Raw genomic sequence first — 27193 nt, forward strand, 5'->3', positions numbered from 1 at the left:
TACAGAAAGTTTAAACAAGTAATTGCCAATTAAATTAAAGTAAGCTCTCGCAACAATTCTGTACCACCTATTCCCAATTCACACTAGCATATTTATTGTTGTAGTCCAAATACAAATGGATTTAGGGGTAGAGGATGAAGACAGTATGGAGGTTTGACCAGAGATAATGTGTTCAATGAACTTGATGACTGACTAGCCAGGACATTCTTTTGCATTTGAGTCCCATACCATGTAACAGCAAATGCCACGTTACAGCAAGTCCAAGTCTCAAATTGTTTAATTTTGTTAGACTGTAAACTTTTGAATGAGAAAGATTAATTTATTTGAAGTACAAACTCTGCCACCATAAGTGATGCTTTACATTTGAAAGCATGTCAATAAATAACTTTTTCGTCATCTACTTGCAACAACATTTATGTACACATTCCCAAAACTATGTAGATCAATCAGACTTCCATCTTTATTACAGTACTGAAATGCCCACATTATTGCACTCCCTCTTCCTGTATATTTTTTTATATACTCATACATATACTTTATATTTAGGAAATTCACCCAAAAACAGATCAGTTGGTGATGGAACCTGGCCCTTTGGCAGGTTCATCCCCTTACTTTTTGCCTCCTTCTTCCTATTTTTTCTGACCTCTCGCTGTTGGCTCTAGGACTCTGAGCACTTTATCACTTCTGATCAGTGCTAAAGTGCAGGTGCTCTCCCTACTAAAGTCGATATGATTGCCTTATACCTAATTGGCATATTTAATTTACCGGTAAGTCCCTTGTACACAGTGGTATCTCTATACCCAGGGCCTGTAAATTAAATGCTATGAGTGGGCCTGCGGCGCTGCTTGCGCCCCCCCACCGAAGTAGCCTTTCAAGCCTGTCTCAGGCCTGCTAGCGCAGGGCCTACATGCACAGTTTTCTGCCACAAGGACCCGACATTAAATGTACTTGCCAGGCCCAGAACTCCCCTTTTTACTTCATGTAAGTCACCCCTAAGGCAGGCCCTAGCTGGCCCTATGGGCAGGGTGCTATGTATGCAGAAAGCAGGACATGTGCCTAGTAGAGGGGCCTGTCCTGATAGTGACAAACAGCCTATTTGGTTTCTCACTGCTGTGAGTGCTGCCTTCTCATAGGATTGCATAGGAAATGCCCTGCCGTATGTCTAGGGGGTATTGTCTGATTTATGAGGAGTAACGTAGGCATGTTTGGTACGGTTGTAATGGAAGTGAGAAATGCTGCTTACTGGTTTAAGTGGATTTTTTTATTACTAGTACAGAAATGCCACTTCTAGAAAGTGAGCATTTCTTTGTGCTTATGACTGTTGTGTTTTGACAGCTGGGCTTTGTGCATACTTCCCAGGCAGCCTGTACACAGGGAGGGGTGAGGTGTCACAGAGGTGCATCTGCATTTTGAATAGTCTTCCTGGGCTGAGAGAAGGGGGAGGCGGGGCACACATGCATCTGTAAAGGCTGTGTCTTGGCCCCACACAACCCCCAACTGATATTTGGAGCCTGTACTTGAGGAGAGAGGGGGAACTCCCAGAACCAGTTATAATTGGTTGGAACCTCCTCTCCCCTTCTTTGTTGAACCACTGCTAAAACTGAGTATGGGTACAGGGGAGTTTTCCCCACATTTGGAATACATTTTGGAACTGGACACAGAATGCTGCTGGTAGGACTCACCAAGAACCACCATGGACTGCTGCTGTGCTGACCTGTGACTTGTTGGGTCACTAGGAGGAACTGCCACTACCTGCAACCCCTTGTGCTGGTCTGCTGCTGGGCCCTGTGGCCCCTGACCCCTGCAACTACCTAAAGCACGAGGAGTGGTTCATTTTCATCACACAGCACCTAGAGTGCGCTTTATTTCCTGGTCCTGAGGCACCCTGAGAGTGCCTTGTCTTTTAAATGAAAAGCGCCTTGAGGAGCGCTTCTATTGGTGCCCCCAGCGCTCGTAGGTGTGTTGCTGTGCTGTAAATGACCGCTGCCGTCCGGGCGGGCTTTTTATGTGAAGCTCGAGGGTTGCTCGCTGCCCGGTGCCCCCATGGCATGAAGAAAATGAAATCGGAGGAAGCATGTTCCTAGCATGCCCCCGGGTGAGGCACGCTCTCAGGAGCGTCCCCGGGGCACAAGCTGCGGGCCGGGCGGGCTTCTCTGTTGTCTGGAGAAGTTGGGCGAGGAAGGAAGCCTCATCGGAGGCTCCCCACCCCACCGGAACCCCTTTGCTGTTGTTGCCGAATTGGACGGTGGGAAGGAATCCTCAACGGAGGCTCCCTGCTCCACCGGATCCCTGTTGTTGTGCTGTAGTCTGGTGGGGAAGGGAAGCCTCATCGGAGGCTGTACCGTCCCACTGGAGCCAGGATCGTCCCTGGAGACCGTGGGTGGGGTGGAAGCCTCACCAGAGGCCCCGTGCTGCAAGGTCCCCCATTTTTGGCCCCAACAGTTGTTGCTGGCTTTGGCCCCCTCTTCCTTTGGAGGGCAAGTCGTGGTCCGGGAGGGGCACCCAGGGATCATGGGCCCCAGGAGGGGCCCAATATAAAACATGCATGCCAACCCTCTCCCCCTCACATCAGCCCAAGGCCCCTGTTTTGTGCAGAGGAGCACCGGGGGCCCCCATTGTTGTGCTTTATGGCACTAGAATTGTTGTGCCATCATAAAAACAGGTACTCTTAATGGACATATGATTTCATATGTTCCTGGTATGGACACTGTGGATTATTATTTTAACCTGGGTTTTCTTTTGATGAGCTGCCACATATGTGCTGATGTTCCTTTTATGGGCATGACATGCTGATATGTTTTTATCACTTGTCATTTGTTCTGTAATTTTCCTGGTAAGGGCATTTATGATATTTCTCTGACAAGTAATGTGATTCCTGACTACTGCTTATGTTGCAGAATAATAAGTAACCTGTGTGTTATGTGAGACTACTGCTGGTTTCTGCAGAGTTACTATTGTGTAACTTTCTGACAACTGCTTGAGTAGCAGGGTATTACTGACATGTTGTGTTTGGTCTAATAATGTTGTGTACAATACAGTTTATTTTTATATAACTTGGTGTTGTGTTTCCTTTGTGGTGGGGATAGTGTGTCACTAGTGTTGTGTGCGCTTCACACATTGCCTCTGGGGTAGGCCTGACTGCTCGTGCCAAGCTACCGAGGGGGTGAGCAGGGGTTTTCTTGGACGTGTTACTCCCTTGCCCTGACTAGAGTGGGTGGGTTCTGCCTGGCTTAGGTGCATACCCTAGTCAATGAGAAACCCTATTTCTAACAGTTGGACAGCCTTTAGGGTTCTGATTGAAACCTAAAACTATTAACAAAATTGCCAATTATGGTGAACAACACTTTCATACCTCCCCACAATATACTGCTTCTGGCCTCACACATGGTCACAGATGACATCAAAAAGAACATTATCAACAACTTCACTGGTCATATTACATCGCCATCAATATTAGTGATGATATTAGTGAAGCTGCTGAAGCCTCCTGAGCCCCAGACTCTACTTGGCAGCAGCAGCACCTTTGGGCTTGAAGACTTCCTGGATTAAGTGTGTACATTTTCCAAGCCCAGAGCCCATGTATGGGGTACTCAGAGTGTGTGCGTCGCCCAGCTTCCATCCTGTGCCCAACGATTCTTAGTCCTAGAGGTGATTGAGCAACATCCACTGGGGTCTGAATGTTAGGCCTGCATTAAGTAACCCAATTCTCAACACCCTCAGAAATGGCCTTCAACGGTGTCAAGTGATAGCTGGTTGCAAGGTCTGTGATTATGAACCCTCCAAAAAAATACCATTGAGTATAACTTTAGACTGTGCTCAGAGACCTCTGGGTGCAGGCCGTATAGTCAACCACATTGCACAATACCTATTTTCCCATTTCTCACTGTGTGCATTACCTTTGGCTAACAGGTACCTTCTGGGCACAGGACCACCTTTAGGCTATAAAGGTCACTTACAATCGCATTAAACTGAAAAGTAATGCTTTCATTAGGAGAACAGTTTTAGTAGTGCATCAGCTACAGGCAACTCACTGTCACATGAAAAGGATGTACAGCAGAATAAGAGAGTACAAAGGATGATGAAAAATTAAATTGGACGCGCCTCAATACAAAACCTGCAATGTCATGAAAGTAACAGAAGCAGACATAAACATTTTAGATGGTCACTTTAGATTGTACTAATTAAATAGAACTCTAATATTAAACCAACATAAGTGCTCTCTGCATCACAATGAAACATGTCACCTGTAGGAGACTAGGAAAAGTCTGCTTGAATGTTCAGGGCTGATTGCCTCAGTTAGTTGAAATATGTCATTAACTGGTGATATATGACAATTTAATCAGGGATTAAGTGTGACGTTTTTACAGCACCTTCTCCTTTCAATCGCAGTGTTTTTAATGACTACAAATTCGCATGCAAGATTAAGGGGTTGATTACGTGGTCTTCCCATCTTCCGAATTTCCGACGGTGAGGTTGACACTTTACTGGCTACGTCCCGCCAGCCCCATTCCGACTTTCCCGCTGGGCTGAGGGGCGGAAACCAAGGTTTCCGCCTGTCTGCCCACCGAGAAAGTGGTAGCAGCATTGTCGCCGGCTCACAATCAAACCGGCGGCAATGCTGCCAACCACTGGTGCATGTTACGAGGGTGCTGGGCAGGGGGACACCTGCATTGGTAGCCTTTTCATGGTGGTGAAACCGCCATGAAAAGGCTGGCAGAGAACCAGGGTGTAATCAGTGCGGAGTTCAGTGCAGCCCTGGCTGATTCCAACCTGCACCCACCGCCATCCTGTCTGTTGACCGTCAGACTCCTAATCAGGCCCAGAGCGTGAGAGATCACAAATATGCTAGATGCTGGAAGACAGAATGATATCACTGCATATATAGAAATGTCAGGCTTTAATAGGCCTGATATCCACTGCACAGCAAGCAATCACTGAAATGGACACATTAGGACCCAGTCACACACTGAATTTTATAGTACGTTTAGTAGTAATACAATAGTACTACTCATTTACTACAAATGGTATTCACTAGTCACTTGGGAAGACCTGCTCTCCGACCGCTTCTACCTTTTCTGTTCAGAGAGCTCTGCGCATGTACACTTAACTTGTAGTAATAAATGAGGGAGGGGCAGTTTGGAGTGACTGGAAAATGGGAAATGTCTGCTACTAAGTGGAAGCAGCTTTGGGAGGAGTATGGAGAGTTTAAGGTAAGAGTAAGGAGGGGTCAACAGAGGGCTAGGGAGGAAATTGGGAGGGGGCATGAACCCACCCACAAAAGAATGAGCCCATTGCTAATCACAAACTACATTTGTATAGTTACTGCAACCCAAAAGGACTCAAACAACTAGTAAATGTACTCCCACTCAGGCCTGGAGTAAGTTCAGCACCACACAGCGCCAACCACTTGTACTGCAACACCCTTCCGTAGAAGATAAAGGAAGCAAAGACTTAAAATAAATTCCAACTCATAGGAAATAATGTTAAATAAAATTCATTTGTTTTAACCTTTTAAAAAATATATACATTGTTTTTGATGTTAAAAAAATTAAATATAAACAAAATATGCAACTTATTATAAAATATATAACAACTGTTTCTTAATTCAAGAATAAATACACCCATTTGTTGTTTTTTTCTAAACATACGTTTTGCTAATTTTAAATCATAATAAATATAAACATTTAACTTTGGGGAATTATTTTGATAATTTTTATATATTATTTTTAAGTTAAATATTGAATTAACAGGGCTCAAGCATTTTTAATAAACATATAGAATTAACTAATATATAATTTCATAAGATATATAGTATTTTTACTATTTTGTAAAGTTTAATTAACATTTAAAAAATGTCCTGCCCTTTACCATATGGAGTTCTCGCTCCAATTGTGGAGGTCTCTGCCAAGTGTGGAGAATGTAAAATACGACTCTCAGATTACTTATAGTAACTTTACAGTCGAATTTTACATTTATTCAGCTTTCACTTCCTAAACTGAGGTGTAAGTCCACACTTTGCAGTAACTTTGCACTCAGCTATAGTGAAAAGCCATAAGTTGTAAAGTTACTACAAAGTATAAGAGTAAATTTACACGTGTAGATTTACTCATGTGCATTTTTCCTTTTGTAAATAGGAAGTATTTGGTGCAGTGTAGCTAAGGGTGTTGTTATTCTGGTGTGCACAGTCGTGGGTGAAGCATAGATAAGAGGGTTGTTAATGAGGTTTAAACAGTTATATGGAATGTCTCCACGTGAACACAATGCAGGCACCTGATCACAAATAAATAGAGTTAATGCTGCCATGCACAGTGAGCAATAATATTTAACAAATTAATCACCTGTCCCTTGCTTGCGTTATCCTTACCGAGTTTTAGAAATATAGGAATCAAGAACAGAAATCCAATAATAAGAATTGCTTAGACATAAGAATGTGCTTAGGCATTGTATAGGCAGAACTGGTCATAACGTTATCTTGAATTCTTTTGTGAATGGTGAAATACATTTATCCTTACAGCTGTAATGGATCCTTTCCTATTCCACTATAGCTCAAGGCTGAAAGGACCTCCTGCTGAGCAAGGTAGGATGTTTCCTGTCAATTAATTAATATTTTACAATGCAACATGGAGGAATGGATAGCAACTAAATGGCAAGATATATTCACTGCCAGACAAAACCCTCATAGCAGCCCTTGATTTATAAAAGATGGTATCCCTCTCACACTGTGGGAAGGACGACGATCTTTTAAAGAATGTTTTCAGAATCCCATCATTGCTTGCGCCGCCGACCTATAAATCAAAAGGAACCTGAGAGAACATCTTGAAATTAGGAAAAAACATAGAAAACAAGTGAGAGGAAATGGACAGAGAGAAGTAGATGAAACTAGAGGATGGTGAGATGGAAGTGAGTTGGAAAGAAAGAAGAAGCAAAATGAAAGGCAGAGAGGACTTTGTGAAGGGATATGTCAAGGAAAGAAGTAAATAGGTGTCTAAACTCTGAGGGCTGAGATCACAGTTTGACAGATGAGGAGAAAAAGTAATGGAAGACAATAATTATTCTATTGATAAAAAAGGAGAATAAATATGGAAGCAAGAAGACCTGCCACTAAACGAGATGAAAATGTTAACAATCGGATTCAGACAGACAAAAGATACTACTACTGGTGCTCAGTTCCCAATCAGTTTTACCTTGCAGGTCATTGGAGGAGTGCTGGTGAAATGAAAGGAGGAGATTATTGTAACATGTCCCAAGATGGGATGATTAGGAAGAAATTTCAAGGCACTAAAGGGCCAGAAGTACAAAAAGATTTATCACTTCTTAACAGACCGAATCACAATTTCGGTCTGTTAAGAAATGCTAATTTGCCGTAACAGACATACAGAGGCCAACAGGGAAGTGCAAAATGTGATTTCTACCTAGTAGAAATTTCATTTTGTGATTCCCAAATAGGAAATCAAAAATAGGGATTTCCTTTTTGCGATTCCCTTAGCACATGTACAAAGCATTTCCTAAATGTGAAATGGGTACCATGTGCAAGTTTAAAACATGCATTCAAAAGCATTTTTAAAGCATCATCAATCATGCAAATACCCCTGGAGCATTTGTGCACTTTACACGTGCAACACTTTTTTTCTTTTTTGGGGGGGGAGAGGGGGGGGGCGCCATCAAGGGGAGGCCATAGAGCCCTCTGTACCCTTGTGTTTGCATTTCCTAATTTGTGATTTCCTATTAGGAAATTGCAAATTTGGAAATGCAAATACATTTAAACCTATAGGAACGAATGATGTAGCATTTCTTAAATAGCGATTTCCTAATAGAGATTCCTAGTCTGTAGGAATCGCTATTAGGAAATCTCTATTTTTGTACATTTCATTTTACATTTTCTAAATAGCCATTTCTTAGGATTCTGTATTTAGGAAATGCAAAAGAGAAATTTCGTACACCTGGCCCTTAATAACATGAGGCAGTACAAAAATTCAAGCAACATAAGTAGCACCCTGTTTTCTGGGACACTGAAAAGGATTATAAACTAACAGAATGGGAAGAAACGGAGTTACTCTGGAAAATATTAGATACCTGCAATTGGCAGTCAAATCGAGGTTTTTGAACAGAAAGCCAATCTCATATTTTCAAGTAAAATATGAATACTTTCGAAAACATTTCATGTGTTTATTTGGGGTGGTAAAAAGAAAGCATTTTTATTTGGGATCAACACATATATATTTTAGGAACAATTACTGTATTTAACTTAGCAGCTATTTAAGCTGCTTTGAAAATCTGCCTCAAAAGGGCCATTTTCTCAAGTTTCATGAAAAACGACCAGCGAAATCGAACGTGATGCTTAACTTTTTACTCAGGAGATTATGACACTTAAAAGTACCTGTTAACCTAAATGACATAAAAGTACAGGAAGGGATTTAAATGTATCACTCGACTTCTGATTCTCATTTGGTTGTCGCTATGATTCTTTTGTGAATGGACACGTAACTCAGTTTCTCATATATTGTAGTCGATAACATTATCATAACTATCACCTCAAAACTGAACTCTTACTAGGACTACAACACATTGTTTTTAATGAATGTTTATTTTAAGTGTTTGATGCAGGTCTGATCTACTTTCAAGGACGACTTGAGCATATTACATGCGTTCGCGCGCGCACACACACACAAGCACAATTAGGCATGCATACACAATTCTGTTAATCAGTTGATAACTCGCGTTATGTTGGTTAGCCCATTTAAAAGGAGATTTTCTGTTTAGACTAAGTAAAGAAAATATGTCATTTTTGGTTTTTGAAGGTGTAATGGTTTGGTTATAATAGTCGAGTAGGAGGAAGGCCCGGCAATCGATTACTGCTATTCATATGCCTCATTAGTAACCACTACGTCTGATCAACAGTCCACTTAATAACATTTCATGTCCTTTTATTAACCCTGCATCCGGGCAAAACTGCACCTGGTTTTGGAGGAAATGTTTTTTCTAGGATTACAAGGTTTTGCCACCTCTTAGTTCCTATGGCCCTGGGCAAGTGCCTTGGTGTACCCTGTCAATAGCTCAATTCTGCATGGTGTGTGGTGGAAAGGTGAGACAGTATCTTACAGCACACAGTACACTGTTCACTGAGAAACAGAATCTGCACACCTACGTCCTCATCACGCAAGTCACCAGCATTCAGTACTACATTTACTTTGAAAGTGATAAAGTTGTAATCATTGTATAGTGGTATTTACATCACACCAACCTTGCACTGAAGCAACGGGAGGTGTACGTTATGTGGGATAATGGAAGGCAAACTACAAGATCATGTACATTAAGTGGGAAATTACACAAATACAATTCATACATTACCATTCACATGTTTATGAAAGGGAGATAAAGTGATTTGCCATGAATGACACGATGTGGAGTCAAAGACTGAGATGCAAACTTGGGTTCCCAGGTTCCAAAGTCAGCAGCTCTAGCTGCAAGGCCACATCTTCTCTCTAGTTAGTCATCAGTTTAAAAGTTACTGTGAAAGTATAGAATACACAGCTCACCATCTCCAAGATCCCGTCTGCTTTGTACCTCCCAACAGGGCTGAACTGCTGTCTCCCCGAATATCTGTTTAAAATAGAAGCACAACATCAGTTCGCCAGTGCAATGGAATACATGGACATGCACATATCATAAACTGGTCTAATTTTCAGTTATGTAAGCATTGACAAAGCCTATAGGCTTTGCTGTTTTGGAGAATTGTCGAAGGCTGATTGTGTAAAATAGCACAGTGAAGCATTTTATAGTTTTAATTTATTTTAGTAGCACATTACTATACATTTGAATTAGGGAACACACAGGTAAAACCAGGGAAATAGTGGGAATATAATTTGTTAACATTGGGTTTTTACTTTTTTTGTTCCTAGGGTGCAGCTATGTGGAGTGTGAACTTACATAGTCTAATAAACATTACCAGTGAAGTTGTTATTTGCTGTAAATTTCACGATGCTTTCACTTTCTCATTTAGCTGGGTGTTTTTAAAAGCTCCCAGCCCCAGAGAATGAGTTTACCCCCCATATGTGGCCCTGTATTAAAGATGCACTCATGCATTCATCAAGTGGTGTGCGTTTTGCAAACTGCAACACAAAAACTATTTTAAAGAGTGGCTTCTAAGGATTGAACTGGATGGTGAGAGGTCTTCAATTTTGTAATGGTGGCACTCTTTCTTTTCTCTTTCTTCAACATATGTATCTTGAAGACAAAACCTTATAGAACATACATAGGCATTCATAAAACAGTAACACTATACATAGTATGTGAATGTATAACATGATCGAGAAAAACAATCATAATAAAAAAATGACATAATATTTACATACTTTCATAATATCACAATTCGTGTACAAGATTCAAGACTTTATACCAGATAAAAAGTAATCTGTTGGACATGATCATTTTGCTATAAAAAAGTAGATAAAACGTGTCTCCATCCACGGATAATATTGTGAACTTAAAACAATGAACATCTAACTACCTAAAATATTGGGCCTTAATAGATCAGCAGATCCATGGTGAACAAAAGATAAGAAGCAAAGGCCTTGTCAAGCCGGATAGAGAACACGAGTCACATAACGGATGGTTCCAATCCGAAGCTAAGGATATGCGATATTACGTGCTAGAAAAAAGTGGCCATCAATATCCATAAAACTAAAAGCATTAGATACATTTTGCAGTTATTATGCAAATTCAGAAGAATGCACCAGTAATAGAACATAAGATATACAATATTCACAGGTGGCCTTATGTAAAAGGCATACCCCAGTTGCTTCCTTACCAGCCATACGGCATAGAGATATGGCTTAGAACACATACAATGAGGGGATTGGTGTTAGCCTGAACTATCCTCGAGACAGTTAGATAATGCCTAATGCCTACATTTATACAAAAAGCTCTGAATCACTAAAAGAACAAAAGATGGTCGATGTCTTCTGTTACATCTCTACAAAACTAACAACAATTCTGTACATCAATAGTCTGCTTCCATTTGCTAAACAATAGACCTACTTGTAAGGAGTCCATCCTCAGTTTGATCTACACAGTTCTGGCATGGTAAGGAACAATAGCATCCATGTAGAGTTCAACTGTTTCTATGATATAACTTAGTCACACTAACCAGAAGGCCAGTTTAACAGTATCTCTTGTTTCACCCCTTTAGAAGGGTCACTCAAAAGGGTCACTCAAAAGTATTTCCAAACCTAGGGTCTGAAAGATTGACGCAAGAATGGAATGCAAATTGTCCGTACCTAGGACCTCAATTGGAGCTTTCCTACATGGTTCTAATTCAGGAGTAGCCCACAATCTTAACAAAAATAAGAGTGGACTTATGGCAGAAAAATTATCTATTCTCTCTAGCCATCTATAAAAAAATAATGAGATTATAGGTGTACTTAGGGGTAGGCTAAACAGGGAATTTAAAAACACATCCTCTTTTACAGTTAACTCTTTCACATTCCCATGCCACCAGGTTTCAGCTTCATGCAGAGCAGCGCTCTGAACTTTGGCAGGATAGATTTCGATTGCTGGTGACACAGATCTCAGAGTTGTTATTTTGTGTCTTTTAGAAACCCCAGAGGCACCATGCAGCAAGGTAATGATGCTTTTGTGTAATTGCGAGGACCAGGAATAGGATATATCCAAACTAAATTTCAAGTTAATTCAATCTATCCACCTTCTGCAGCATGGAACATTTAATCTCAAAGCTGCCTCTAACCGATTTATGAGGATTGATAAACATATAATTAGTTTTAGCTGTATTAACCTCCAAAATCTTCTCATAGCAAAAATCTGAGAATTTATCTAAAACATAGGGGTCTGGGAGATTAGGAGGGTATCATGAGAAAACAAAAGAGATGGTAGTACAATATCATTCAATCTTGGGGATTTGTAAGTACAATCATTCAAGTAACTAATAACATAATTGATGTAAAGGGTACAGGATAGAAGCCATCACAGACCCCTGGCGTAATACTCTCTCAATGGGTATTTGGTTGGGTAACTCTCCTCGTGTTCCCCGCCTCGCTTGGGTAAAATTGGCCTTACGTAATCACAAAATTGTGTCTAACAATTCAGGGTGTATGCCTATTGACCTTTAAGAGGACCACAGATTTTGGCCTCAATACAAGTTTTGCAGGCGGCAGAGGTCTCCCGCCAAACTCTTCCCTCCTTCAGGCCCCCTGAGGGCCTGAAGCCCGCTGGCCCAATTAGTAGTTCACTGCAGGGCTGGCAGGCGGAGCATTTCCGCCCACCAGCCCTGCGGTGAACAGGGCCTTAACATTGATGCCAGCTCCTAATGGAGCTGGCGCCAATGTGGCGGTGCGGCAGGTGCAGCAGCACCCATTGTGCATTTCACTCCCCGTAATTCGGGCAGTGGAATGAGCGAAGGGGCTGTGCATGGGGGCCCCTGCACTGCCCATACCAAGTGCATGGGCAGTGCAGGGCCCCTCGACACCCTCATTCTGCCAGCCTTTCAATGGCGGTGTAAACCGCCATGGAAAGGCTGGTGGTATTGGGACTCATAATCTCCAGGGCAGCGCTGCAAGCAGTGCTGCCCTGGCGGATGACAATCACTAAGACTGCCAGGTTGCTGGCTTGTGGCAGCCTGGCGCTGTCGGTGGTCCTGCCACGGTCATAATGTGGCAGTCTCACTGCCAGCCTGTTGGCGGTGGGACCGCCACCGTGAGTCTGGCGGTCATGCGACCGTCAGACTCGTAATGAGGGCCTTTGACTTGGAGCCAAGACTAATGCCGACCGCCCTAAGATCTACAAATACCAGAGAGAGGTGGTCCTTTGTCAGCCATAGATATTGTCAACAGATTAAAGTAAATTGGTTTATCTGATCTATAGTGCTTGCTATGTAGTGAAAACCTGCTTATAAGGGGGACAGTGACTTAGTCTCACTTATCCCATCTTGCAGTTTGTCTAAAACGTGATGGAGGAATAACACCTTCTGGAGGTTATTGATCAAACTGATGGGGCAGACGTTCCCAGGGCTGGCCCAAACTCCCTTTTGTACACAGATATATTTTCCACTTTCCGCTAGGAAGCGGGCGCACAATCCCCTTAAATGATTCTATATGACATTTTATTAATGTAAGAGGCCATACAGCTGACTAAGAAATAAAGATCCCGGGGTATTTTATTGGGGCCAGGCACTTTCCCAGGTCGTAAATAGTTTTAGCTCTTTGTGTGCCCTCAGAGTGAAAAAAAGGGGTCTGTTGGGTGAATCTCTGGTTAACAGTGGGCTCCAAAATAGGCCCTGGGTAAACTGCAAACTTTCTGGATACTAATTCCTCTGAAGCAGGTGACTGATGTACTTCATGAGCTATAATATGCCAAAAGGTTTCTGTATTTCGAGTTTTGGAGGCTTCCAATTCTGTTTAGAACTAGAAGAACGAGTTACTTACCTTCGGTAACGACTTTTCTGGTGGATACATTAGCTACCTGTGGATTCCTCACCTAATGAATACTCCCATGGCGCCAGCATTCGACGGAAATCTTCTTCCTAGTCTCTGCACGTCGACGAGGACGTCACTCTAGCCCACGCGACGCCGTCTGACGTCATACAGGCAATAAGAGGTCCTCGCCGACGTGCCAACGTCAGTACCAACATTTTTTACGTGCATGAGAACAACAACCCAATGCAATGAAAGAGCAAGGCAACATCCCATAACATTGTAAAATACACAACATTGCAATAAAATGGCTGTAGATTTAATATAACTCTTTTTTTTTTTTTAAACCAACAAATATATGCAAATCATGTATCCACAGGTAGCTAATGTATCCACCAGAAAAGTCGTTACCGAAGGTAAGTAACTCGTTCTTCTGATGGATACAACTACCTGTGGATTACTCACCTAATGAATAGAGTCCCAAAGCAGTACCACTCCCGGTGGTGGGTGCCGAAATGGTCAAACCAAGAAATCCTGCAGCACTGTCCGTGCAAAATGGCCGTCCCTTCTGACCTCAGAGTCCAAACAGTAATGTTTCGCAAAAGTGTGAAGGGATGACCAAGTTGCGGCCTTGCAGATGTCGACCACAGGAACACCCCTGGCCAAGGCCGAAGTGGCCGACTTAGCTCTGGTGGAATGAGCTCTAATGCCATCAGGAGGATCCTTCTTTGCCAAAGAGTAACAGATTTTAATGCAAAGAACAACCCACCTGGAGAGTGTTCTCTTGTGGACTGCCTTTCCTCTCCTCTTGCCCACGTATCCGATGAACAGCTGATCCTCCAGCCTGAAGTCCTTCGTTCTATCAATGTAGAAGCTTAACGCCCTCTTTGGGTCCAAGCGATATAGTCTCTCTTCCTCCTTTGAAGGATGAGGCGGAGGATAGAACGTGGACAAAGTAATTCTCTGGGCCAAATGGAAGGGTGAAACAACCTTCGGGAGGAAAGCAGCCTTGGTCCTCAACACCACCTTATCCCCATAAAAAGTTGTATAAGGGGGTTTTACCGATAAGGCCTGCAACTCACTCACTCTCCTTGCAGATGTTATAGCCACCAGGAAGACTGTTTTAATAACCAAATACCTTAAGGGGCAAGAATGCATAGGCTCAAAAGGGGACCCCATAAGGAAAGTGAGGACCAAGGACAAATCCCATTGAGGCATAACGAATGGTTTTGGAGGATATTTATTTAGAAGACCTTTCAAGAATCTGAGAACAATAGGGGATTTAAATAACGATGGTTGATCTGGAAGACAAATGAAGGCTGACAAAGCCGACAAATAACCCTTAATGGTAGCCACTGCACAACCCTGCTGCGCTAGAGACAGAGCAAAAGACAAAACGTCCGACAGATGAGCATGTAAGGGATCAATCTGTCTCTCCCCACACCACATAACAAATTTAGACCACCTATTAGCGTAGATAGATTTAGTGGAGTGTCGCCTGGCCGCTAATATAACATCCACTACATCAGGCGGGAGAGAGAAGGAAATCAGGTTGCCCCATCAATCTCCAGGCATGTAGGTGTAGACTCTGGAGGTTGGGGTGTAAAACCTGCCCCTGCGACTGCGAGAGGAGGTCTGCCCTGAGAGGGAGACGGAGCGGAGGGCACAGTGAGAGTTGGAGAAGGTCGGAGTACCACACCCTCCTTGGCCAATCCGGAGCTATTAAGATGACTTGGGCCCGGTCTTGGCGAATCTTCCTCAACACTCGAGGAATCAAGGGTATGGGGGGAAACGCGTAAAGCAACTGGTCGCACCAGGTTATCAGAAACGCGTCCCCCAATGCTCCCTGCACCGGATACTGGAGGCTGCAGAATAACGGACAATGCGCGTTCTCCCGAGTGGTAAACAGATCTATCCGAGGAAACCCCCACATCTGGAAGATTAAACAGACTTGATCTGGATGGAGACGCCACTCGTGGTCGGCCGAGAATTGGCGACTGAGACTGTCCGCACGTACATTCAAGACCCCGGCCAAATGATTTGCTACCAAGCAAATCTGATGGTCCTTTGCCCAGGACCATAGTCGAAGAGCTTCTCTGCAGAGAAGGTACGACCCTACTCCTTCCTGTTTGTTTATGTACCACATTGTGGTAGTATTGTCCGTCAGGACCTGTACCGACTGACCACGAAGGGAAGGGAGGAAGGCCTTGAGAGCCAGACGTACAGCCCGTAACTCTAACAGATTGATATGAAACATCTGTTCCTCTGGAGACCAAAGTCCTTTGATCTCCAGATCCCCCAGATGAGCTTCCCACCCTAGAGTGGAAGCATCCGTTATGACCGTGGCCACTGGTGGCGACTGCGCGAACGGCTTTCCTTGCGAAAGATTGTTGCTCGCAATCCACCACTTCAAGTCCACAGCACCATCTCTGGAGATCTTGACCGCACCTTCTAGATCTCCCTTGTGTTGAGACCACTGCCTTCGGAGGCACCACTGAAGAGCCCTCATGTGCCAGCGAGCATGCGTGACCAACAGTATGCAGGAGGCAAACAGACCGAGCAGACGAAGGACCTTGAGGACTGGAACTACTGCTTCATTTCGAAACATTGGAACCAATTCCTGAATATCTTGAACCCGCTGAGGCGGAGGAAAGGCTCGATTCAATGTTGTATCCAGGTGAGATTTGGGCACGTTCACCGAAAAGCCCAGGTCGAACAACAACTGGGTTGTTGACTGCAGATGATACGACACAAGCTCCGGGGACTTGGCTTTGATCAACCAGTCGTCCAAGTAAGGGAATACTGCTATCCCCTTCCTTCTGAGCTCTGCCGCAACCACTGACATCACCTTCGTGAAGACTCGAGGTGCTGAAGTAAGACCAAACGGAAGGACCGCAAACTGATAGTGCTGCGACCCTACCACAAACCGGAGATACCTCCTGTGTGACTTGAGTATCGGAATATGAAAATAAGCATCCTGCAAGTCGACAGACACCATCCAATCTTCTTTGTTCAACGCCAAAAGCACCTGTGCTAGGGTCAGCATCTTGAACTTTTCCTGATTGAGGAACCAATTCAAGATCCTCAGATCCAGGATCGGTCTCAACCGACCATCCTTCTTGGGAATCAGGAAGTACCTTGAGTAACAACCTCGACCCCTTTCCTGCTCTGGAACCAACTCCACCGCGCCCTTTGAAAGGAGGACTTGAACCTCCTGTTCTAGCAACAGGAGGTGTTCTTCTGAACAATAAGATGGGCAGGGCGGGAGGGGGGGCGGAAACTCCCGAAAGGGAAGGGTGTAGCCTTTTTCCACGATACTGATAACCCAAGTGTCCGTTGTAATAGTCTCCCACTTGTGGAGAAAATGCCGTAATCTTCCCCCTACAGGAGAGGAGTGAGTGGGAAATGGTGGAAGCCTAAGGCTGCTTTCCCTGCTGCACCCCTCCAGAGGACGAGGAAGAGGCAGAGTGCTGTTGAGAGGCTCCTCTGGTGCGGGCCCTACCTCTCCCTCTAAATGATCTATAGGGGTGAGTAGAGGCGGGTTGCTGGAACCTCCCCCGAAAGGAAGAGGAGGAAGAGCCACGCCCAAATCCACGAAACCTCCTGAAAAACCTGGAAGAGGCAGAGGAAGAAGGAGCTTGCAGCCCTAACGATTTGGCTTTGGCCCTGCTCTCTTTAAATCGCTCCAAGGCCGAATCTGCCTTTGCTCCAAACAGTTTGTCCCCATCAAACGGGAGGTCTAATAGGGTCGACTGCACGTCCGCAGAAAACCCTGAATTACGGAGCCAGGCCTGTCTCCTCGCCACCACAGCTGTGCCCATCGCCCTAGCCACCGAGTCGGTCGTGTCCAGCCGAGACTGGATAATCTGGGTTGCGGCGGCCTGGGCGTCCGAGACAACATCCAAGAGTCCCTGGGGAAGATCTGTAAAAGAAGATGAAATATCATCCATAAGAGCATGGATATATCTCCCCAGAATGCAAGTTGCGTTGGTGGCCTTCAACGCCAAACTGCAAGAAGAAAATATTTTCTTGGATTGCGCATCCAGTTTTTTGGAGTCCCTGTCTCCAGGTACCGTCGGGAAAGATCCAGGCGCTGATTTCGATGAACAGGAGGCTTGCACCACCAAGCTCTCCGGCGTAGGGTGTCTTGAAAGAAAACCAGGGTCAGGTGGTGCAGCCCGATATCTTCTGGCCACAGCCCTATGAACTGCCGAGGAAGATACAGGCTTCTTCCACACCTCCAACACCGGATCAAGCAAAGCCTCATTAAACGGCAAGAGAGGCTCCGCTGCAGCAGAGGCCAGATGCAGCACCTCCGTCAATAAATTCTGCTTCGCCTCTGCCACCGGCAAAGGCAGGTCCAGAAAGTTAGCCGCCTTCCTCACCACCGCGTGAAAGGTAGCAGCCTCCTCCGTATACTCCCCTGGAGATGAAAGGTCCCACTCAGGGGAAGTATCCAGCCCACTGGCCGTATCCAGACCATGCAGTCCATCACCAGAGTCCTCAACCTCTCCTTCCTCCAGGACTCGCTGGTACTCCTGCTCTTCCAAAAGACGGAGAGCACGCCTCCTTGAATGTAGTCTCTGCTCAATACGCAGAGTCGACATGGCCTCTGCCGAAGTCGAAGATCGGCGCCGATCTCCAGAAGCATCCGACGCCGCATCCGGCGCCACAGGCAGCTTCGGCGCAGATGAAGGAGCAGGACGAAGAGATCTTGGAGCCGATGGACCCACCGGAGTCACAGGACGAAATCCCGACGTCGACGGGATGGAAACCTCCGGAGCCAATCCCTCTGAAGCCACCGGAGCGGCCACCGGCGCCGAGCCCACATTCCCAAAAGGGAGAAAGGGCATAAAGGGTGCCGGCCGAAGAGGCGCAGGATCACCCAATGAAAAGGCCAAAGGCCCCGAAGGACCAGCCGGAGCACCTCCTGGAGCCATCTGCTGAAAGATGGTATACATCGCATTCAGAAATGCGGTACTATCGGCTCCAGGGGCGGGAAAAGCCGGATACTGAGGTGCCTGGATTGAAGGCGACCCCGACGCCGGCCTCGACGCCGGAGACATCACAAGAGGCTGCATCACCTCAACCACAGACGCTTGTCCAGGCGAAGTCGGTGACGCCGGAGAGGGCAACGGCGTCGATGGATGCGGCGTGACCGTGGGACTGACCTCCAAGTCCTCCGACGCCGAGCCGAAGGCGACCTCGAACGAGTCTCCTTGCTGGAATGACGCCGTGAATCTCTACGGCGCCGGGAGTCTCGATGACGCCGATGAGACCTTGGCGAGGAAGACTTTTTGTGATGTTTTTCCTTTCTCTTCGACTTCGCCAGGAATAGTTTAGCATCACGTTCTTTGAGGGCCTTCGGATTCATGTGCTGACATGAATCGCAAGTCACGATGTCGTGGTCGGAGCTCAAACACCAGAGACAGTCGGAGTGAGGATCTGTAACGGACATCTTGCCCCCACACTCTCAACAGGGCTTGAAACCCGACTTTCTCTGAGACATTGTTACCGCAGAGAAGAACTACGCAGCAGAAAATACACTGTAACTACTAAAGTAACAGTAGCTCCCTCGAAGATAACCGTTTCGAATGCACGGAAAAAAGGGAACTGACGTCGGCGAGGACCTCTTATTGCCTGTATGACGTCAGACGGCGTCGCGTGGGCTAGAGTGACGTCCTCGTCGACGTGCAGAGACTAGGAAGAAGATTTCCGTCGAATGCTGGCGCCATGGGAGTATTCATTAGGTGAGGAATCCACAGGTAGTTGTATCCATCAGAAAGGGTTGTCTTGTACCTGGCTCTGGAATCTCTAATCTTTTGTGAATCTCACTGCTTGGCGGCCATAATTAGCTCCGACTCAACCTTCCTATAGTTAGTTAGCATTTGTTGGAAATTGGGTTATTAGTTGTGTGGCCAGCACAAGTAATAGTTCCTCAATTGTCCTCAGTGGGAACTATACACACCATGCCCTTGAGTCTCACAAGGGTAGCGAGGCAGAGCAGTCCAAGACCTACTCAAGGAAGGTGGTGTGGGCTAGTAATCAACATTCACTGGCACACAATAACACTCAATAAATGATTATCCAGTCAGTACTTTTTCATTAGAAAAGGAGTACAGTTATTACACACACACTACTAAATATTACTCAGTAATTTACAAGTATACATTGGAGGATGGAACATGCCATAGATGACCTTGTGCAACCCCAAGAGGGATCACCCAGACATATCAAGTGAGTTTCAACAGTCATTGTGTCATAATGATATCACTCTGGCATGAATCATTGTCATAATTGTGATGAGGATAAATCAATAAGAAATATGCAGTCATCATGAAAACACAATAAACATTTATCAGGAATTAACTTTGTGCTTCTGCATAATTTTAAATACTTGACAGTGAACTGTAGTAATCAGAACTAATCCCTAGAAGGTGTCACAGCAAAACAGTATGGTGAAAAGCATTGCAGTGTAACCATATATTCAGCCCTTAGAGGGAATAACCACATGAAAAAGCATTACAATGTAACCATACAATTAGCTCCTAGAGGGCGTAGTGCATTATACACTTTTAGGCTCTCTAGGCCTTTTAAAATGTTATCATACAAAAGGCCGCTAGAGGGTGAACAACTCCCAGCTGTAGAGCAAAAACTCCAGTCATGGGAGAGCTTGAAACTGCACTGAATAGTGGGCAAGGTGATGATTTTGAGATCCGTCCCAACATAGGGTGGTGCCCCAGATGACGACCTGAGGAGAAAGAGCACATTGTAGTTACCCATAATCCTAGGACAACCACAGACCAAATATGTGTTTTAGAAGGAATGCCCCACAAAGCATTATGGGGAGAGTTTCCCGAGTGCAGTGAATATCATAGTAGCATTGTCCAGTTGTGCAGGGGAGAGAAGCAGGGCAGTTTTCCAATGTTTTGCCTTATAAGACAGCCTCGCACGTCATTGCTCCTCCCTTTTTTAGGGGGTGTCCCAGATATGGCCACTACTGGCGGGCAGGTTGGAAAGCCCATTTCTGTATGGCAGCTTGGAGAGCCCAACACTGGCAGTCCTCGCCAGCTCCCCACGCAGCTTCCCCTCCTGCATGCAGCAGCGGGAGTCAGAAATCCTTTATTGTGTCTGCCTGCTCCAGCAGGCAGACACGTGTAGTGGTGGCCACCTCCCACTCCCCCCAAACACAGGCAAGGGGAGTATGGCCATGTAGGGTGTGTGGCACCACTCCCCCGTACTCAATGAATACAACAGACCCAGGGATGGGGCCCCTTCCTCCATCCTGGGGATATTAGGGATATCAGTCAAGGGCAACAGCACTTTACCGTAGTTGAGAGTACTCAGGGGTCAGGGATGGGATACTGGCCCCTGCAGCACAAATCCACCCAGGGGATTGGGTCCCCGGGCAAACCCTGTCTCTCAAACTTTGTGACACAACTTCCTTGCAGCATCCCCGGGCCCTCATCCTCCCAGGGGTACTGCATCAACATGGATGTGGAGCCACACGCTCTTTGAGGGAGGAAAGTAGGTCAAAGTTGCAAAACTTAAAATGCCATGAACTGGGCATTGTTGAACCGATTTAGACAATCCTGGGCTCATTTTACTCCTGGTGGCAAGCTCTATCCACCAGGGCAGGTGCAACAACCCTCTCCATCTCCAAAGTGGTGCAGTCCACCAAAAGCTGGGCTTCCTGGCTCCCTGTGCCAGTTCTCCTTTGGGGCTTTGTTGGTGGGTGCAAAAAAGTCCAGGACTTCCGGCAACTAGTCCTCAGGCGGAGTAAGGGGGCCAGCTTCACTGGCCCTTGGGGACAGCCACTGGTCCTGGAGTCAAGTGGACAGAGTCCTGGGTCCTAAGTGGGAGTCAGGGGATTCCTCCTTCCAGTTCTTCATGGCAGTCATAGGACCCAGTAGCGAAGCAGGTAGAAACTTTTGAGGTAAGAGAGTCTTCCCCTGGTGAAAGAGTTTATAAAGAGGAGAGAAAGCTTACAGAAGACAGACCCCCTATCCAATCCTGGGGTGCCACATCATCTTTCCACCCCAGTCCCTAACCTCCTGCACAGTATGTTGTTCAAAATGACATCCTCAAGGAGCCACTGGCCACATCAGCTCCTGAGGTCTCAGCTGCACCCCTCACTGACATCACTGCCAGGGACTGCCATGCAAGAATTTCAAAAGCAGACCCCTAGTGGTTTGGCTCCAATTATCTGGGACTCTCCTTTGTTCAGTGGGCTTGGGCAGGCCCATGCCTGGTGCAATTTGACAGCTCGGTGATTGATACACGTCATTCTGCCCCACCCCTTTCCTCTTCAGGAGCAAGAAGAAGTAGTGCTGATTGTTCCTTTTGTGTGGTGGGCAGCCTTTGTTCCTGCTGCTGGAGACAATTTAATTACTGGACACAGCATGGTGACGACAGGGCTGGGCTCTAATCCTGAGCTAAGCCAGGAAAATATAAAAACTCTGAATGACCCACAACTACCATTTTGGAAGTTACACATTTCTAAATCCAGTAAAATGTAAACTATCCTGTTTTTACTCCTCCCTTAGAGAAGGTGTATTCTTGATGGCTGTCCAATTTAGATCTACCACTACATGCATGCATACCAAACTTCAATGTTAGGGACTTCAGTTAGATATAAGTAATTGGCTATTTTTTGAGTGGTTCTGCTTCCAAAGTTTGAAATTCTCTGCCCACATCCTCGGAGTCGGTGATGGAACAAATAAAAGCATAGGTTTGATTGGTACATTGAAATCACTGTCAATGATTAGTGGAGGAAGTAACAATTTATTAGACAAATGGTGGTCAAGCTTTACCAACAGAGGGGATTCCTTATTTGGTCCCACAGAACGATTATAGATGTTTTATATGCTCACAATTGCACCATTAGTCTCCCTTATGATCAATCTAATCACATCAGGGAAGTCAACTGGCAAGTACTTTAGCGACAAATTTAAAGAAATGTGTATCCAAATTAAAATGCAACCAGATGGATGCTCAGGTCTACATGTGGTGGCTTTAATGCTGTAGTTTGTGTAGACAGAGTCAGACTCACGGTGGGGGTCCCACCGCCAACAGGCTGGTCGTGAGACTGCCACATTACGACTGTGGCAGGACCACCGACACCGCCAGGCTGCCACAAACCAGCAACCTGGCAGTCTTGGTGATTGTCATCCGCCAGGGCAGCTCTGCTTGCAGCGCTGCCCTGGGGATTACGAGTCCCAATACCACCAGCCTTTCCATGGCGGTTTACACTGCCATGGAAAGGCTGGCAGAATGAGGGTGTCGGGGGGCCCTGCACTGCCCATGCACTTGGTATGGGCAGTGCAGGGACCCCCATGCACAGCCCCTTCGCTCATTCCACTGCCCGAATTACGGGGAGTGAAATAGGCAATGGGTGCTGCTGCACCTGCCGCACCGCCACATTGGCGCCAGATCCATTAGGAGCCGGCATCAATGTTAAGGCCCTGTTCACCGCAGGGCTGGTGGGCGGAAATGCTGTTTCCGCCTGCCATCCCTGCAGTGAACTACTAATAAGGCCAGCGGGCTTCAGGCCCTCAGGCGGCCTGAAAAGGGAAGAGTTTGGCAGGAGACCTCTGCCGCCTGCAAAACTTGTATTGAGGCCAAAATCTGTGGTCCTCTTAAAGGTCAATAGGCATACACCCTGAATTGTTAGACACAATTTTGTGATTACTCAAGGCCAATTTTGCCCAAGCGAGGTGGGGAACACGAGGAGAGTTACCCAACCAAATACCCATTACATCATTACCTTGCTGCATGGTGCCTCTGGGGTTTCTAAAAGACACAAAATAACAACTCTGAGATCAGTGTCACCAGCAATTGAAATCAAACAGGCCAATAAAATGTAACCAATCTAAATGAATAATCTTAGCCCATAACCCTGCTGCTTTTCATGACCGTAGCTGGAAACCAGAGGAGCGGCATAACCCTGCCCAACATAAAATGAATGGTTTTTGGGAGATAAAACTATGACCGCTTTTAGTATGCAAAAGTCTATGGGCTACTGTGATCATTTATATTGTCTTTGTATTTACATAAATCATATGAAGGAGACAAAGACAGAGATTCAGATGGCTGATTCTTATTGATGGCATTGACCACAACATCAAGGGGAGGTAGAATATAGGATGCTGAGAAGTCTCCTGGTCCTTTCTCTTAGAATGAGCAATTTATTGAGTACACTTCAACTAGGACAGGAGCAGAAGGGCCCAAAAGTGCAGCAGTCTTCTGGGAATCTGTAGTTTTTGATGGAAAGGCCCTGTAAGAAGTGTATTAGAATTCAATGACTTGTTAATTTTTGATTGGTAGAAATCCGTATGGGCTAATGCTATTAAATCACAAGATCTCAAATGGCTTTTGAATTGGATATTTGATCACATCGGGGGCATCACTAGAAGGCCGTCTACTAAGTCAGGCCCGTCTAGTAATAATTTACAAACCTATGCAATTGGCTGGAGAGAAGCTGGGTAATGATTATATCTTTGTGAATTAAAGAACAGCACTGCTGACTGTAACAATTCCAATTAATTGCTTTGTTGCTTTCCCTTTGGTCTAGTTTCAACTTACATATATTCGGCAAATACATTTCAGCCTGTCTGTTGAGGCCTATCTGCAGGGTAGGGCCAAGATAATCAGGGGCATATTTATCAGCTGTAAATAAATTTCCCCTTAGATGCATCCCGAGTCGTAAAATGAGGAGTAGCATGTCCCCCGCACTATTTATTTGAGTTCATTCGGTCTAGAAATCTAGACCATTTAGAGTAACAAAGATAACAATCAAACATGATAAATAGTGTTAAAAAACAAAATAACAATATAAAAACAGTAATAATCAGGACAGTATAACAATAGGATCAACAAGACTAGGTATTTAGTTGTAGATAAAAAGTACAAAAAATAAGACATGGCTAAAAATGTTAAGAGAAAAAAGATAAAAGCTAGGATATAAAATTCTATCTGACATACCAGTGTGTACAATCTTTTCCCGCAAGACCTGACCCTCGTCAATCCTCATATAGAGGGCAGCAAGTTCCTGCTGGAAAATTCCTACTGATACTACTGAAAAATAACAATTGAGACTCCTTCTGTCGACCAATGACAGGATGGCTCACATGCCCTTTGTAACAATAAGCCTACGCCGGATGTACCAGGCCTCCGCTAAAAATTTGGTAACTGTGATAACTACCACGGAGGATGAGTCGTATGTACAGATTCTGGTGGCGTTTGCTCTATCATGTAATGACATATTTTTACAGAGGGGAATGATCCACCTCACTCTGGGACTCTTATACAAAGGGCAGAAAAATAGTATATGCTCTATTGTTTCTTTGCAATTTTGGCAAGAGATACATCTATCATTTGAAGCGATGTTAGATGACCAGTGAGCCGTAAAACCATTAATAGGCAGTGTACCATATCTTAGTTGGAGATATAAAGCACGGGCGTACGGAGGCATGGGAAGGTTCAAGAAGTTCTCAGGCCAGGGCTTGTGCTTGAGTTGGAGAAATTCCATTGTTAGCCTGCCCGCCCCTTTTTGGTGCAAAGAGTCTTCGTTTACTTTCTCCCAATATCTTTTTGTGACAAGTTTCCTTGCATTATCGGGGATTTGATGCGGATATTTCCAGTAGGAAGGAAAACCTATTTTGACCCAGGCAGATTTCATTTCCTTCAACCATGGAATTTTCTCCAATGCCTGGGGGGTGGCTATGAGCTCTCTTATAGCTAACCTATATGGTTTGAGTTCAACAGATTTCCATAAGCGAATCCAATAGGAGAGAGGCCTTAGGGCTGCTGTGTTTTTAATACTGTTTAAACCTAGGTCTAGCCTTAGAGGGGTCATTGGTGAGCCCATACCTAGCCGGGCAATCTGCCTAAGGAAATGATTTTCCTTGGTTTGCAGAGTATCGAGGTTTTTATGGGACCCCCAAAGTTCCGCTCCATAAAGGGCTGCCGCTCTGATTTGGACATTATAAATCTCTGCAAGGATGTTGAAGGGGGGACTCGGAGCCTTTCTCGATCTACGGACAAGGGCCCCACCTCTCTGGCTTATAATGAGAGCCCCTTTGTCAATGGCTGCCTTCCATTTGCCTATGGTCGATAGTCTGAAACCCAAATAGTCGAACTCTTCTACTTTCTCCAATGGAATCGAGTTCATTTCTATGCTAACGCGCGATCGTTTCTTGGAGGTACTATATATCATGAGTTTTGTTTTCTTAATGTTTACGTCCAAACCATAGTCACTACAAAAAACACAGAATTGATTGATCAGGTTTTGGATTCCCATTGGCGATTTAGACATCAAAATTGTGTCATCTGCATATAGCAGGCACGGGATTTTTTTCCCAACCAGTTTAGGTGAATCATTTATACAGTTCTCTAAGTAGTGGATGCAATTATTGATATATAGCAAAAAAAGAGTGGGTGCCAGAACACATCCCTGTCTAACTCCTTTTTTAATAGCTACGGGGTCAGTCAACTCGCCCCCCTGGCCACATCTAATTTGAGCGAAGGTGTTTTCATGCAGTTGAGCAATGAGTTTCAGGAGACCAGATGGCACTCCCATATTTGATAATGTTGACCACAGCAGGTTCCTGGGGATCAAATCGAATGCGGCTCTGAGGTCTATGAAGACCACATAGAGATTACCCCTCCCCAGGTCAACATTCTTCCATTTTATTGACATGAATCTTAGGGCTTGGTCAACTGTACTCACTGCAGGTCTAAATCCTGCTTGTAGGTCAGAAAGAGCTTCGGACTCCATAATCCATTCCTCGAGATGGAGCAGAAGATGCTTTGCATAGATTTTTTGGGAGTTATCAAGGAGACTAATCGGACGATAATTGGCAGGGATGTTCGGATTTCCTTTTTTAAAAATGGGTACTATTTCAGCCCCTTTCCAAGTAGGTGGAGCGGGGGCCCCTGCTGCAATTGCATTGCAGATAAGGTTGAGATATGGTGCCCATATGTCTGGTCTTGATTTGTATAGATCACCTGGAATCTTATCTGGGCCAGGGGCCTTTCCCCATTTCAATGAGTCTATTGCTGCTCTTGTTTCGGTTAGAGAGAATGTGATCGGGGTGATCTCATGGTTTATTGAGGCATCAGGGGCCCACAGAGATGCTTCAGATGGCCCATCGTATAGTTGCCCAAAGTGCTCTACCCATGATGCTGAGAGAATTGAGGAGCCAGGTGCGGCAGGGGAATTGCTACAGTCATCAGTTATTAGTTTCCAGAACCTAGATGTGTCATTGGATTTAGCAGTCTCCAAAATAATAACCCATCTGGCCTCTTCCCAGCTTCTGCGTGCCTTAGAACATTCTTTCTTATAAACTTTTCTGGCTGTTCTTAACAGCCCAACATGGCCATCTTTTATTGCTTCCAGGAGAGACAGTTGTGCTTCTCTGCAACAATTGTCAAACCAAGGAGCGCAGTGCTTTTTGTTAGGATTATTAAAAAACTTTTTTGTAAAAAGATGCTTTAAAGATTGGAACAAGTCAGTGTGGGCTGCTAAGACTCTGTCACCCTCCCCTTTCTCATTTAGCCGGATCATACACTCCATCTGGTTGGCAAGCAGGTTGTAAATAGATGCCAGGTGTTTAGGGGAAGAATTAACGGTTTCCCATTTTAGGTTACGTCTGTTGTTAGTTAGAGCCAGCTGGGAGGCATGGATCTTAGAATAGGGCACATTAAACGAAGGAAAAAGTCCTCTGGTCGATAAAATCAACGGGTCATGATCGCTCTCAATTTGCTTT

General features: G+C 45.0%; 1 protein-coding gene across 2 annotated transcripts in view; it reads right to left on the reverse strand.

Moving 5' to 3' along the window:
• The window catches only part of MINDY4 (MINDY lysine 48 deubiquitinase 4), a 680820-nt gene that overhangs the window by 214588 nt on the left and 439039 nt on the right, over window positions 1-27193 (reverse strand). For both annotated transcript variants that reach the window (XM_069211042.1, XM_069211041.1), the window contains exon 11: window positions 9537-9600. In XM_069211042.1, the coding sequence (XP_069067143.1) occupies window positions 9537-9600 (64 nt within the window). The remainder of the gene's footprint in view (window positions 1-9536; window positions 9601-27193) is intronic.

This window comes from Pleurodeles waltl, chromosome 10 (assembly GCF_031143425.1).
Source record: "Pleurodeles waltl isolate 20211129_DDA chromosome 10, aPleWal1.hap1.20221129, whole genome shotgun sequence".
Lineage (NCBI taxonomy): Eukaryota > Metazoa > Chordata > Amphibia > Caudata > Salamandridae > Pleurodeles > Pleurodeles waltl.